Source organism: Vigna unguiculata, chromosome 1 (genome assembly GCF_004118075.2).
Source record: "Vigna unguiculata cultivar IT97K-499-35 chromosome 1, ASM411807v1, whole genome shotgun sequence".
Taxonomy (NCBI): domain Eukaryota; kingdom Viridiplantae; phylum Streptophyta; class Magnoliopsida; order Fabales; family Fabaceae; genus Vigna; species Vigna unguiculata.
The window spans coordinates 40,483,202-40,497,659 of record NC_040279.1 but is presented as its reverse complement, the minus strand read 5'-3'; the positions used below and the strand labels follow the sequence as shown (position 1 = coordinate 40,497,659).

General features: G+C 30.4%; 2 protein-coding genes across 2 annotated transcripts; both read right to left on the bottom strand.

Annotated features, from left to right (window-relative positions):
- Nucleotides 1-7,216: 7,216 nt before the first annotated feature.
- LOC114165176 lies at nt 7,217-10,058 on the bottom strand. Its single transcript, XM_028049841.1, has 4 exons — nt 8,333-10,058; nt 7,978-8,098; nt 7,758-7,833; nt 7,217-7,586 (listed from the first exon to the last, which is right to left on the bottom strand). The coding sequence occupies exons 1-4, from the start codon at nt 8,439-8,441 to the stop codon at nt 7,440-7,442; spliced, it is 453 nt and encodes a 150-aa protein (XP_027905642.1). The 5' UTR covers nt 8,442-10,058; the 3' UTR covers nt 7,217-7,439.
- A 103-nt stretch (nt 10,059-10,161) lies between these two features.
- On the bottom strand, nt 10,162-12,849 carry LOC114165168 (glycosyltransferase BC10). The gene is made up of 3 exons (XM_028049833.1): nt 12,633-12,849; nt 11,118-11,802; nt 10,162-11,042 (listed from the first exon to the last, which is right to left on the bottom strand). The coding sequence occupies exons 2-3, from the start codon at nt 11,676-11,678 to the stop codon at nt 10,401-10,403; spliced, it is 1,203 nt and encodes a 400-aa protein (XP_027905634.1). The 5' UTR covers nt 11,679-11,802; nt 12,633-12,849; the 3' UTR covers nt 10,162-10,400.
- Nucleotides 12,850-14,458: the final 1,609 nt, after the last annotated feature.

The window sequence follows — 14,458 nt, the reverse complement described above, 5'->3', positions numbered from 1 at the left end:
CAAGTTCAAATTTTGAGAATTAAAGTGTAAAGTTATTACAAGTACCTAATATCTCTGTCAATGACTAAAATTTGATCAAAAGAAATTGGTTAATGATCTTTAACAACAGAGTTATTGTATGAGGTTATAGTTGAGCTGAACTAAAATAATATAAATGAAACTAGAAAAATCTGTGGCCATGACTCAATTAAGCATTGACAAAAATTGGAAAATCTGGAACCACATAAGAGTGGAAATGCCCTAACTTTTGCAGTGCATCACATAATCAAATTTTCAAATAATGGTGGGCACATGAGGCATGGAGGGTACAAATTTGCACCGACCCATTATCTCTGCAAAATCAAAATAAAAATGACATTATCCTATAATTATATCATCTTAACTCGTGCACATCTTTGACCCAACTTGTACAATACAAACTACATATGAACATAAACATCATAAACATTTGGCTCACACCCATGTAGTCGTCAACATCTTCCCCACCAAAGTTAAGAGTGATAAGTGATTGATAATGTAAACAAAAATTTAATAGTTATATATATATATATATATAGTAATGTTTATGTATTATCACTAGTTTCAAATCCATTAAAACAAATATAGTAAGTAGAGTTTTCATAAAGTTTTAAATTCAAATTCTATTGTAACATATTATAAAAATAAAAAAAACTAGTTTTTTTTTTTTTCTGTAAAAAGACTAGTTTATGTACATGATTGTCGAAAATATATTTTTGACTTTGAGAAGACTATTTTATTAATATTTTAGCCGTCAATTTTATTTTTAAAATATTATTCTTTCACCTGAGTGGTTTTTAAAAGTGTAAAATTACTTATTTAAGAGTTTTGTTTGACAAAACTTATAATATATAAGTTTCATTATGTAATTAAATTCATGTTTTTTAAAGGAGTATTATTATTTAATAATAATTTTAAAATTTTTCAAAGAAACTAATTCTTTATTAAATATTTTAGCACTTCTATTTATTTTTTAAGAATTATATACATTTTTTATTTATGTAAATTGATGTTATGAGTATTAATCAAATTTAAAAATTTTATTTTTCGATTTAAAAGATAATTGTATTTAATTTGAATTTTCACTATGTGAAATTTTCATATAACTATCATGCAGTACAACATTAATTACTTTAATCTATAATGTTATTTTTTTAATTTGAATTACATAAAATAAATTAAGTTAAATAATAATTAAAATGGTGCAATAATTAATTGTCCCATTAAAATTTAAAAAAAATATTAACAGATAAAAGAAGGATAACAAAAATACTTAAATATATAGGATAGTAATAAAAACAAATAAGTTGCATGCTATTGCATAGAAACTATTTGTTATCGCTTTGTAATAGATAGAATAGATTTGAAAAATAATGAATTTAAGAGGAACAGGAAGACCACTGTGATATTGTTTATTTTAAAGAATAAAGAAGTAAAAATAAGAGGTTGTAAATTATTTGACGAATATAATAAATTAAAAATATTTTAATAGATAAAATGGTTAGATTATAATTTTATTTTAATTAAAATTAATATAAAATAAAATATATTTATCTTATTATTATTATTATTATTAGAGTTAAAAACATTTCATCACATAATTAAAATTCACTTAAAAGTGAAGGAATTTAATTAAAAATAAAAGATCTTTGTGTAAAATAATGTATGTTTAATTTGCTTTCTTTAGTAATTTTTCACGCATACGAAGATGAAAGTCTCTTTTAAATTCGTTTTCACAAATCAATATAAATAAACATTAAAAGTTCTCCTTTCCTTATAATATACTACATAGAAACAAACACAACATAATTAAAAATAGCTTATAATTCATGATTAGAAGTTATGAAATATGATAAAATAGTTTATAAGCGGATAAAATAAGTTAGTAACTAGTTTAGTATTCTTTCCAAACACACTTGCATTTATTTTAAATAATTAAAAAATCCTCTTAACTAATCTTGATCTTTATACAAGTAAATCAATTTAATAATTAAAGTGATAAAATATATTTAGACATAACATCCAGTAATTTAAGTATTTCCTTGAAAAAAATATGTAAGAAAAAGAGAATATAGTAGTTTAAAGAATATATGGGTGATTTGTTCTTTTTCTTTGGACAATTTAATGAAAAAATCTATTCCGATGATTTTTATAATGAAGGTACAGGAATGTAGTGGTAGCCAACAACCATAAACCTGTTTCTGAGACAAAAGTTGCCTATATTCTAAAGAATGACGTTTTCTCGTTACCATTGAGTTTTCCCATCATGCCAACTCATAAATCGTTACCGATATCATTTATTTGTTTTCAAAAATATCATGTCTATTAAAAATAAAATAGTTTTATAATATATATAAGTAAAATTTAAATTTTACTTTATAAATTAATTTTATAAAATTAATTAAATTTTAAATTTATTTTTAATGATATAATATAGATATAATATATGGGTAACAGAAATCAAAGTCTATAATTTTGTCTGAAAGATTTTTTTTTTCTAAGCACAGAAGTATTAATAAATATTCAGAACTTAATTAAGTATATATAAGTTGAAAAATTAAGGTGTTGAATACAGTATTAGTTGGGTAATAATGGACCACACTTTGTTGGCTCCATAAATGAAGTTCTGAATGCAATGAGATATTTTCTGAGAATCTCATTCTCATAGCTTATATAGGTCAATGCATTCAATTACAACATTTTTAAGATACTATACTCCTCATTTTAAATGGCTAACCATTATCATATTATTTATATTATATAATACATAAATTATTACAACTTAGTTTAAGTCTAACTTACTTTTATACCACAAATATTAAAATTATTATTATTTTTATCTATATATTGTAAATTAACTGGTTGATATAAATCTTTTATATATAGTTTTTAGATGTTAGTTGTTAATAAATGAATTATAAATATTACTAATTCAATCAACATAGAATGAAAAAACTAGTAACGGTCAAAAATTCTCATAAAAAAATGTTTTTTTGACACCATAAGTGTCATTTAAAACCCCACTTTGAAGGGTAGGATGATCATTAAAAACGTAAATTTTATATTTGTAAAAGTATCAAATAAAAAGATAAAATAATAAATATCAAATGAGTGTAAAAAATTTTAGCTTCAAAAATAGTATGATTCAATCTTATATATCTTCCTATATTTTTTATCAATATAACAAGTTTCTCATTTTTAATTATCATAATCTTACTTTATCTCGATTTTTGTGATCATCTTTGTAAAGAATCTTTTATTTATATATAAATATTATTTGACATCAATAACTATCATTTGAAAATCTATTATAAAAATAAAATAATCTTAACAAAAACTAGATTTTTGTATTCGTAAATTAAAAAAAATGATAGTGTCCGATAAATCTAAAAATAATTTTGGTGCCAAAGTATTACTTCCTTGATATGTTACAAGATCAAATTCCTCTGTTCTCAGGTATTTTTTTAATAGTCTTACTCCAAACTTTGTTCAGTATTCTAACAAAACTGTTTCAACTTGTATGGACATTTTAACTTAAAAGTTTTTTACTCATTCAAATCATCTTCAAATACCATCACCCTATAGATTTTATATATGTTTCTTATTTTCTCGAAACGCAACATCGTTTATTACAAATTTGATAATTTTTAGTTTTAAACTGTATTTGTGTGTTTTTCTTGCAAATTTAGAGGGTTTAATAGTTACATTGTATTACTTAGATTTGTTTGAAAAAAAAAAAAACTTGGAGATTTAGAAAAATAATATCATATTTAAAGAAGAAGAAAAAAAACTGCCATACATTACATTTCTTAGTGCTCTAGCCGATATTAAAGTAACATATTTTATGTCACACTTCATAATCGATATTAAAATTTACCTTTTTCCAATACCAGTTTACAATTTTTTATCAATAGTTGAAGGAAGGGTATATATCCTGTATATATGTGTGGTGATGCCAAGAAACAAGCACTGCAAGAATCTGTGAAAACTTTTAGCTACGAGAGTAGAGCATAATTAAATAATTAAAAAATTATACTTTTAACACTTATTTTTTTAATTTTTAATTTTATTTTATGACGTGATTTAGTATGAATCATTGATTCTTAAAAAATAGTGAAATATTAATCGATGATTATCGTTAAATCACATAGAATAAAAAAGGAGTCAAAAAAAAAATAAGAATTCTAATTTTATTGTCCTAAATAATTAGGTGTTGCATAGCAAGGAGGGCAAATAGGTGAATGACATAAACCCTACCCAAGGCCAAACCTGGTGAAAGATGTTTGCCCTGGTGGCAATGGTGAGGAAGATAGAGACAGAAAAAGACTACTTCTATGGCTCACACAACAACAGTACAAGATAATGCTTTCCCTCCAAATTCAACACACCCATTCATTCCTCAAATAAACCATACACATCACTGCTTTCTACGTACTTTCCTTCTTTCTTAGCCTCACATCTTTCAACTTTCATTACACCTTAATCAATACCCGTCTTGTTAGGACAATGCCTATCTAAGATTCTTATCACTTAATTACAACAAAGTTAAGAGTTTTGAAAATTTGTTATATGATCGAGTACTACCGTCAACTTTCACATCATATACATATATAATAATAAAAAGAATGAGTAAAATGTGTCTTCATTAAAGATTGATGAACACCATGATAGTTTTTGTTGTCCCCCTTAGTGGTGATATGAATAATAGAGGTAGTAATCGAAAGTCAAAATCAGAAAAAGTATACGTAATTGTTATACCAATGATTTAGGATGCGTGTGAAATGGTGGCTCCTTTGCAATTGGCAAGAAATGAAGGAGTAACAGAGAAACGGCATAAGATTCATTAACTCATGACTACTAACAATCATGGGAGACATCAAAGACAGCATATGCATACAGCATCTTTAACATGGATCGTTGGATGTCAAGTCACAAAAGAATAGAAATTACAAAAGTGAAGTAGACAGCAGAATAGCATAGCACGGAAGGAATCACTGTCTCTCACTCATAACCTTCCACCCTTCCACATTCAGATCCCAATTCTGTAACTCTGAGATACCAATCACAAAATTCGGGGACACAGTTGGAAATTTCCGTGCGTTAAAAGATGCCACATGTTTTAATATGTAATCGAGTGTAAATCTTATCCTGAAAACTGGTTGTATAAAATTGAGTTGGACGTAAAATTTAGTTACTAACATCATATCAGAGTCATTAGTTAAAACACATCTTAACAATTTAACAAAGTTTGTTATTTGTTATGTTTATTATTTTACCCGCTATCGTACTACCTATTAATGTTTATTCTCACGCTTGAAATGTATTTGTCATGGCGTGAAAAATTTTTTTGAATGTTTCATCGTGACTAGAGATAAACTCAATTTGTAATATATATATAAATAAATTGGTATAAACCTAAAATAAAATAAATGAGATTGAATTAGACTTAAAATAAATTTTTTAATTATCTAAAGTAATATAAGTTGGATATTATAGTGACAAAGAAAAAAAGTTGAGATATAATTAGAAAAATACAAAACACCGTATGCGTATATTATTATTGAAGATGTATTTAGATGAAACAAAAAATAAGTAAAGTAAATGAAATAACAGAAAAATAAAAAAGTGAAAATTATATATAGATAGAATGTATTTTTTATTCAATAAAAATTGAAAAAAAAATGAAATGGAAGACGAGATTAGATCGAATAAATTTATAAAACACAATCAATTAAAATATAAATAATGCTATGTTTTGTGAACAGTATTTACTTGTACATGGAAACAATGAAATTAAATATAATTTAGTACATAAAAGAAAAAGTAGCCAAATTAAATAAAATCGACCAAAATATAAACCAAAATAATATTTAAATCTAAAATTTTAACTAATTTTAGTATGATTTTTTATTCGTGGATAATTTTATTCTCTGCAAGTAACAAGACTAACTGATCAGATAAAAATAGGAATAACGTTATAATGACATTTCTTATCTCTAAGAATCTGACATCTAGCATTAATATATATAATTTCTTTTAAAATTATGTTTTGACGAGAAATTGTTTATTTTACTCTCCTGCAAAAATGGAAATATTTTCCATTTTGTAAGTGTCTCTCCAGTAGACAAAAGAAACTTTCCTTTTTTTAGGGGCTTTTTTATTACATACAAACTAACACCAAGATCTTGTGGGTTTGAAAAACAATCAGGGGAGTGCCAATAGCTGGCCCAGTAGTAACTACTTGACATTGGTTAGATTTATAAACAGGTCCAAAAGCAAATGTGAGTTCTGGGCTGATCTATAACAGTCTTCTGATCCACTAGATCCCTTTCTAGGTTTTCGGGACCCTTCGTATCGAAAAATAACATGGATCGGGGCCCCTATATGAGCAACCAAGTCAAAATTGATACAATCACAGCACAGGCACTGCACTGGTACAACCAAGTCAAAATTTGATACAATCAAATTGATACAAAATTTGATCAAGACAATAATTGTGCATTTAATTTATCAAATTTCTTAGAATTAAAACAAACGGTGAAACTAAATAATAATTAGCCTTATACTCACAAATTTTTTGTTACATATCCAGAGTCAGGGTAATCATGAAAAAGAAAAAAAGCAAAAAGTATACAGACACTTGTATTGCCAACTATCCCCAGACTTCTACTCCAGTAGCTTTGCCTATAGTGAAAAAAGGAGTCACAAAAGGCATTAAAGATGAAACTCGCATAGGAGCTTCCTTACTCAGATTGCATTTCCATGACTGCTTTCTAAACGTTAGTATATACATTAATTTGTGGTCACTTTAGTCTTCTACTTTGCTTAATTTGGCGTTACTTAATACAATAATAAACTACCTCATTTTATATGACTCTTTTAAGCTTCCTATCTTCCCTGACAACATATTCGATCAGCAGAACCTGCAGTCTACACGATCATGAAGAAGTGACGTAAAAATAATATCATCGATGCCAATCCATAAATTTTTTTGCACTGAAATACAGTATTTGGATCCTATAACTGATCCAGGAATGCAACTAGATGAAATTAAACAGTTGTCAAGTTAAAATTCCAGAAGATCTATATGTATATATTATAGCTCAGAAGAATCATCTATGTCAAAAAAGGCAAGTCATATCCAATCACAATTTCTTGAATCGTTAGAATACTCAAAAATCTCCCAGGAGAAATTATCAAAAGTGAAAAAAAAAAAAATCCAAGGCCAATTAAAGTGTTAATTATAACTGGTCAGGGTCAAACACCTTTTCTTTGATTTCTAGATTAGAAAATTGGGAAGATTGTCCTGAACTTACTGTCTCACATTTATACATTAACCTGGTTACATCACATTTTCATTAGAACCAAAACAAGGATTAGGAGACTCAAGCTGCCAGTCCCACTGCTGCTCTACGTTCCTCTTAATCCAGTTCATGAACAGATTCAACCTCCTCTTCTGGTAGTTCAAATTCATCAACCTCTTTAAAGTAGGCATTTTGTTTTTCAATATAATCTTGAAGTTGGGCATCTTTGGACACGTCTTCTTCATACGACACAGCACTCTTCTTCTGGAAACTCAGCAGATATCATCAAACACTTGAGCAAATTATCCATTAAGAACCATATAAAATTCACCATTCATGTAAACTACTCCAGTGATAATTAATTACACCACACTCAATTATGCCTTACAAATCTGCAGAACCATCATAAACAGAGTGTATATTAAAAATCTATACCTTCTTGCAAGAAACTGTTAAAATCCTAGCCTTACGTAGACCCAAACCTTCAAGTTCAACTCCATCACTTTTGTCCCTGCTAGCCAGCAAAGAAACTTGGATGACAAACGAGTAATTAAAGGAAAAAAGACGAGAGAGTAATAATTGTACTTGGTTCCCTTACGTATTGTAAAATTGAACCTAATATGACTGAAAACAGAGAATAGTTATTACTAGTTACCGAATCTTAGAGATTTTTGAATTGGCTATTTCCTTTTTTGCATTCCTTTTCTTTTCATTCAAAGTATGTATTCGGGTGCAGAATGCTGAAATTGGCTCAGAAACATCAAGGCCAACAGTACCTGAAGTCAAAGCTCGAAATCACCGCGTCGTCGAAAAGTAAGAAACAGATATCGTTAACACAGTGGTATTAAGCTATAATTATTGGCTTGACGTGACAAAAATTGATGCAAAATTGGAACACGGGTTACCAGAGCATAAACGATTGATTATACAGAGTAAGAAAAGTTCAATATGAAATTTAGATGCAAAGGTAATATATATCGTAATATGTGATTGCATAAAAATGAAAGTACCGCGTCTGGAATCGATTGTGGAGGAGGAAGAAGATGATGGAAGGAGGTTGGAAACATTGAGATCGGAAAGAGGTTTTCGTTTTCTTTCCCTGCCATTAGCGTTTTTCATTTCAACGATTGAGTTTCTGAGAGTGTGAAAATCACTCACTCCCACTTCTCATGCTTTTTTCTGTTATATTGTCTCTCGTGGTGGCGGGAAATGACAGTTGGAAAACAACCATTTGCTAATGCCGTTTCCATGAATTCTTTTTCAGTGCCACTTTAAATGTGTCTATAGGATTTATTTGAGTTCAAATTGATTTTCAGGTAAAGTTTAATCCAAAAAGAAGATGGGTCTGAAAAATTTTCAACTCAAGGTAAAAGTTGTGTTATGTTATGTTCCTTTTAATTATATCCAAGTTCATTTGACATTTGTCGATTTTTTCACTCCTCTAATTTCGTAAAGAAATTATGCCACAATGGAAGATTTCTTAAAAAACTATATGAAGTTCACAATTTTTTGTTGAATAAGTTAAGTTTCCTTTAAGTGGAGTCTTGATCTAGAAATAAAAGAACTAAAGTAGTAATTGTTATATATGATGGAAAAAAATGTCAAAATCATTTTATTTATGTGTTATATGTATTACATGTTAAATTTTATATCAAATGATACCTAGTCTTGATAAGATGTGTTACCCATATACAAAACATAGTTATGATTAAATATAAGTTGAGATTAAAGGAAAAATCTAAAAATTTTCAAAACATGAATTAAAAAGTTCAATAAATGTTTGATCTCCCTATTTAATAAATATGCCTGTCAATGTTGTCATTTTCCCTCGTGTCTCTTTCCTAAGATTTGTTTGATCTCCGTACAATTCAACCTGCACTCCCCCGGAGTGAAATGACCTATTTGTCTTTATTTTCTTCATTTAATCTTCTTCCTACACCAATCTTGCACCTCTCTCTCATTCCTCCTTCAGTTTTTGTCTTGGACCCACTGTTGGAACACCTTACCACTGTCAATAAATTCCTTAAGCATTCATTGCCGCCCTTGCACATGTTATTTTTCTTCCCTTCCAGTCATTAATAGATAAAGGACCCCCAAATTATATCATGACTTCTGATGCTTCCAAAATATATGGTTTATATTTTGTACAATCTCCAAAGCGATAGTTAGAACTTATGAAAGGTGTGGCTGTAGGAATCCAGAATTCAATACAAATTGCTCCATATTCATTTTGTTGATCAAAGCTAGTCATTGCTGAGCGTAGCGTCCTATCATTGCTCAGGTCCCACATACTCAGCTAGCTATCAAAGCAACTATGAGAGTGACTTGATGAACAATTCTTACTTTTCATCTTATTCTGATTAACCACACATGACTCCTTAATAAGAATTCATACAATTTTTGCTCAATACGCAGACTTTCTTTATGAAAATAACATAGAAAGTTGATATCTGGTTTAAAAATCTCATATTTCTGATAAATGTCTCCCAACATTATAAAGTCAAAACAAATTAAACATTCTTGCCATAAAATAGTCTTAACAACTGCTACCCAATCTCATTACTGTTCAACCTTACAAGTTGGCACCCCAATCTACTTGACAAACCATCTTTTTAGTCTCTCAAGTATTACTCTCACCTGAAAATGTACAAGTAATCCTTAATACAGTGAATATTTTATCAATTTGCTTTTCACGCTGATATATGTTATTAACACCGAGGAACTAAATTAAAGGATTCTCAATTCTTTGTTTTAAGGAAGGATTCTTCAATACTTCAAACCTCTAGGAAGCACTTACATACTTCCATTACTTTCAAGATGGAAGGTCCAACATAAAATAAATCAGTACATAAAATTTCTATATTGATGGGTTCCTTCTTCGAAGGAACGAAATGCATTTTCTGCAAGAATTTGGTATTCTCTATCAGAGAACACAAAGTTATCTAACAACACCTGTACAACTATTACAGAGAAAAAATGATTTTGTAATAACATTGTTAAATTCTCTACCAAAATCTAGAGATGGAGAAATAAGTTAAATATCTCGTCATCTCTTGTGTGTACACTAAAAGAAATAGTTCAAAAGTTCATAACCTGAGAAGAAAGGTTTAGCAAGGGCTCGAGGGCACTGGGATCAAACTTGCGGGCAAAGAGGTAACAAATGGAAGTCATCTCGGAATTATATCGACAGAGGGATCCGTTGTTCCTTAAAGCCTGAATAAAATCGGCAGTGATATTGGCTCTGCCAAAGCTTGCAGGATGAGGACCCAACATTGACCAGTCAACCCATGTGATGGTTCGGTTGGCATTAAGAGGACCATGGAACATGTTCAAGAAGGTTGGAATGTAATGCTCATCTGGGTAGCAAGCAGGCTTACAGTATTTTCGGAAGAGGGAAAAATATTGGGTGTCAGAGATTATATACACAGCAAGAAGACGATTGAGTTCAAACCACTGAGAGCCTTTACGCCAGTGTCGAAGTTGAATATGAGGAAGCATGCTGCGACTGTAGCGACCGCGGCCATAGCGGGTGGGATCATCGTAGGATTCAACAAAGCTGTGGGCGGAGTCAGTGAGATATCGGTAGACAGTGGGGAAGTTGTAGATTGGGATGCAGCTCTCGGAAAGCAGAACAAACCGCTCATTGGAGAAGTCCAACAGAGCATTTGCCAAAAGCCGTCTCTCAGCCTCTGCCAGCGTCACTGTGCCCCACGAAACATCCTGATCACAATCCAGTATCATGTCTGAGCACATCATGGAACCAAACAAAAAAAAAGAAGAGTATTTGTGATTTACCTGGCTGGGGATTTGGCGCCTGTAGAAAGGGGAAGACTCAGAGACGTTGAGATGGAATCGCGGAGGGGCGTGGACGTAAATGCTGAAGAGAGGGGCGTGGCCGTTGAAGAATCTCTCCCAGAGGGGCAACATGGGAAGGGGACCCCTGGTGAGAAACATGAAGGCCACCTTGGGGATTCTGCGGAAAGGGTACTCTTCTTTCTTCGGCATCAAGGAAGCCCTCCAGAAGAGCTCATCGTCCGACAGAGTATGAGTGAGGTTGGGCGGATGAAGGAAGTCCCCCATGTCGAGAGGCGGAGGAGGAGGAGGGGAAGGTGGTGGTGGTGGTGGTGAGGAGGAGGCTGCGGCGGAGGAACAGTTGGGAAGAGGGATATAACTGTTAGGGTGATAAGGGTTGCGGTAGGGCTGGGATATGAAATTGGTGTTGTGGATGTGAGAACTGATGGTGAGACCTATGACGACTCCCCCCGCAAAGACAACGAGGTATGTGAGGATTTGGGCCAATTTGAGGAGCCCCGCGTGCTTGTCTACCTCCTCCCTCCCCCTGTAATTCCGACCCATCCTTTCCTTTCCCTTCCCTTCTGATCCACCGATCCAGAACACCACGCCGCCGCAGCCACTTTCACTCGCTCACTTGTATCACTGGCTCACTTTCGCCCTTGAATTCATACACCGTTGTAGAAGACTGGAACAAGCAGAAAACATCTTAATTTACGTCAACTAACCATACACGGTTACTGCTATGCCCCTTTTCCAAATAAATACTGTTAACTGAGCGAGTCAATAGTAAATGCGAACATATATGTTAAAATGACCTTAATATAGGCTCTGCACATAAAATTTAAAATGTCGTATTTCAATCTATCTCTCTAACGTGTACTTTCTTGAATACAGATTACAAGATATTCCATTGATAGTTTTCAATCAATTTCTCTAATGAGTAACATGAGTTAATTAAACACGTCGTGTTTCAACTTTATAAATTACAATTCGTTTTATTAGATGCAAGAGTTGTCTATATCTACACATCTGTTTTGGACAACCAGATGCCAAAGTATAAAGGAATCAGAAAGTGATAAAATCATTACATGGGGTGTGATCTAAAGAGGAGAAATGAGGAGAAGGAAGCTAAATTGAAGCCATGCAAAGTTAAAATTACAGAATTGATGTAAGAATAAAAGTTTCATATATGAATAAAGAAATCAAATACATTATATAGAAAGGTGCAGGCAAGTATTAAAGAAGAAGCATAAAAACAATAGACGAGGATGGCGAATCTATCTATCTATCTAACAATCTTGATTTCTTGAACAGATTGAAATTAAATAAATGAGAAAGGAAGGGTCTCATGAAAACGGAGAGGGCGATCCAGCAGATCACGGGAGCACAGAACGGTGAATGACGGAAGTGGAAAAATAGGCAAAACAATTGTAATAAAAAAAAAAAGGAATAGATGAAACTGAGAAGAGAGAAGAGAGAAGAGATAGTACGGAAAGCATCAGAAAACCTTCGAACCTGAATCAGCGGTGGCCGCGGCGATCAAGTTGGGCACAGTCGAGTGGAGTTAGGGTTTCAGTCCAGCCTACGATTTTCTTTCACCCTTTCTTATCTTCTTTTACAATTGTATACCCTTTGTTAACCACACCCTGTTTTAAACATCACCTTCAAAAACAGAACATTGTATTAATCATCAAATGATATTTACAATTTACAAAAAGTAAACAGATCTTTGTCTGTGCCTTTTAGTGTTGTAAGAAGTAGAAAATTAAAATAATCCAACCATTTAATAATTTCTAGGAACAATTTTAAGAAACATTTTACCAATAAAACTTTTTAAACAATTTATCAAAATCTATAATTTAAACATTTTTATCATTCCATTTTCTATCTTTTATATTTCAAATTTGACCTTATTCATTTTTTTACCTTGTATATTAGTTTTTATGATAAGTTCTTTTCGTATAAGATATATCGTTTTTCTTTTTCAATATCAACGACTTTCATATATTTTGTATTAGACAAATGGTATATTTCGTTAAATTTCGATTCAATGCAATTATTCTAATTTTATTAAAATATTTTTTTGTATCGTATTCAATTGTATAATATGTCGTGTCCATAAAGTGTACTATGGAAAAATGTGCCCTGACATACCCTTATTTATGTTACCAATGTATATGAACAGAGTGGTCCTAATATTATAGGGAACCTTTCAAAGAACTACATTGGACATATGACCTTCCTGTAAGCTTTTTCAGCTTATTTCAATTAAATACATAAAAAAGAAAAAAGCTTGTCACAGTAAAATTTTTAAAGCTTATTCATATGACAAAAAATCAGCCATCATCACCCTCCACCGTTTCAACTGCCAATTGATTCACTCTGTTTCTCAATGCAATGACCCGATCACTCTTTAATCGATGCGATCAACGTCTCTTTCTCTGTCTCTTTCCCTTTCTCTTTCTCACTCACCCTTCTCTCTCCTTTCCATCTGCCACCTCACTATTCCTCACCTAAACTAATTTCAAATTCGATTTCACTTTTATCTATAATCGTAATTGCCGTTTAACATCAAAGGATAAAGATAGTTTAATGTTTTTTTTATGAACTTTTAATTTATTTTTTTAATTATTATTAGATCATTTATTTTGATTTTTTAAAATGATGTGATATAGTAATTTAATGATGACTGAAGTGGTAGATTAAAAGTAAGTCAAAAAATATAGGTTAAAGTATCATTATCCAATATTAAATTAAAAAATCATTATTTATTATACTAGCATACACACAGGCTATCGTTTCTGTGTGTATGTATTTTTTAAATATGTGTGATATTATATTAGTAGATGATAATATTGTAATATTATTAAGTTAATATATAAAATAAAATTATATTTATTAAAAATAAAGTGAAATATATCATAATAAATGAAAGAATGACCATTGATAAATAAAGAATAAGAAAAAAAACAGATAATCAATTTTATAAAAAATTTGTAAAAGTAACGGTCAATTTTAAAAAATTTAAAAATTATTATATTTAAAAAATAAATTTGATATTTTAAAATATGGAAAAAAAAATTCCATTTATATAGTGTTATAAATTATTCATTTATCTTCATCTATATTTAAATTTAAAAACTCTTTTATGTAAAATGTAAAATGATATACAACCAAAACTTAAAAGATATAATATTTTACCTTACCCGAGTACGGTGATAAAAAAAAAGGCAACCTAATTCAAAGTAAACAATTTCCTAGGTTTTGATAGTAAGGGTTGGTCCAGTTTTATTAGGTCTCATCCTTATTTGGCTTGTAAAATATATATCGAGTTGATCCCT

Coding starts and splice junctions, on each gene's coding strand:
- LOC114165176 (XM_028049841.1), bottom strand. CDS start 8,441: ATGAAAAACGCTAATGGCAGGGAAAGAAAACGAAAACCTCTTTCCGAT. Junction 8,099..8,332: donor CACAATCGATTCCAGACGCG/GTACTTTCATTT, acceptor CTTTGACTTCAG/GTACTGTTGGCCTTGATGTT. Junction 7,834..7,977: donor TCAAAAATCTCTAAGATTCG/GTAACTAGTAAT, acceptor GCTGGCTAGCAG/GGACAAAAGTGATGGAGTTG.
- LOC114165168 (XM_028049833.1), bottom strand. CDS start 11,678: ATGGGTCGGAATTACAGGGGGAGGGAGGAGGTAGACAAGCACGCGGGG. Junction 11,043..11,117: donor GGCGCCAAATCCCCAGCCAG/GTAAATCACAAA, acceptor GATTGTGATCAG/GATGTTTCGTGGGGCACAGT.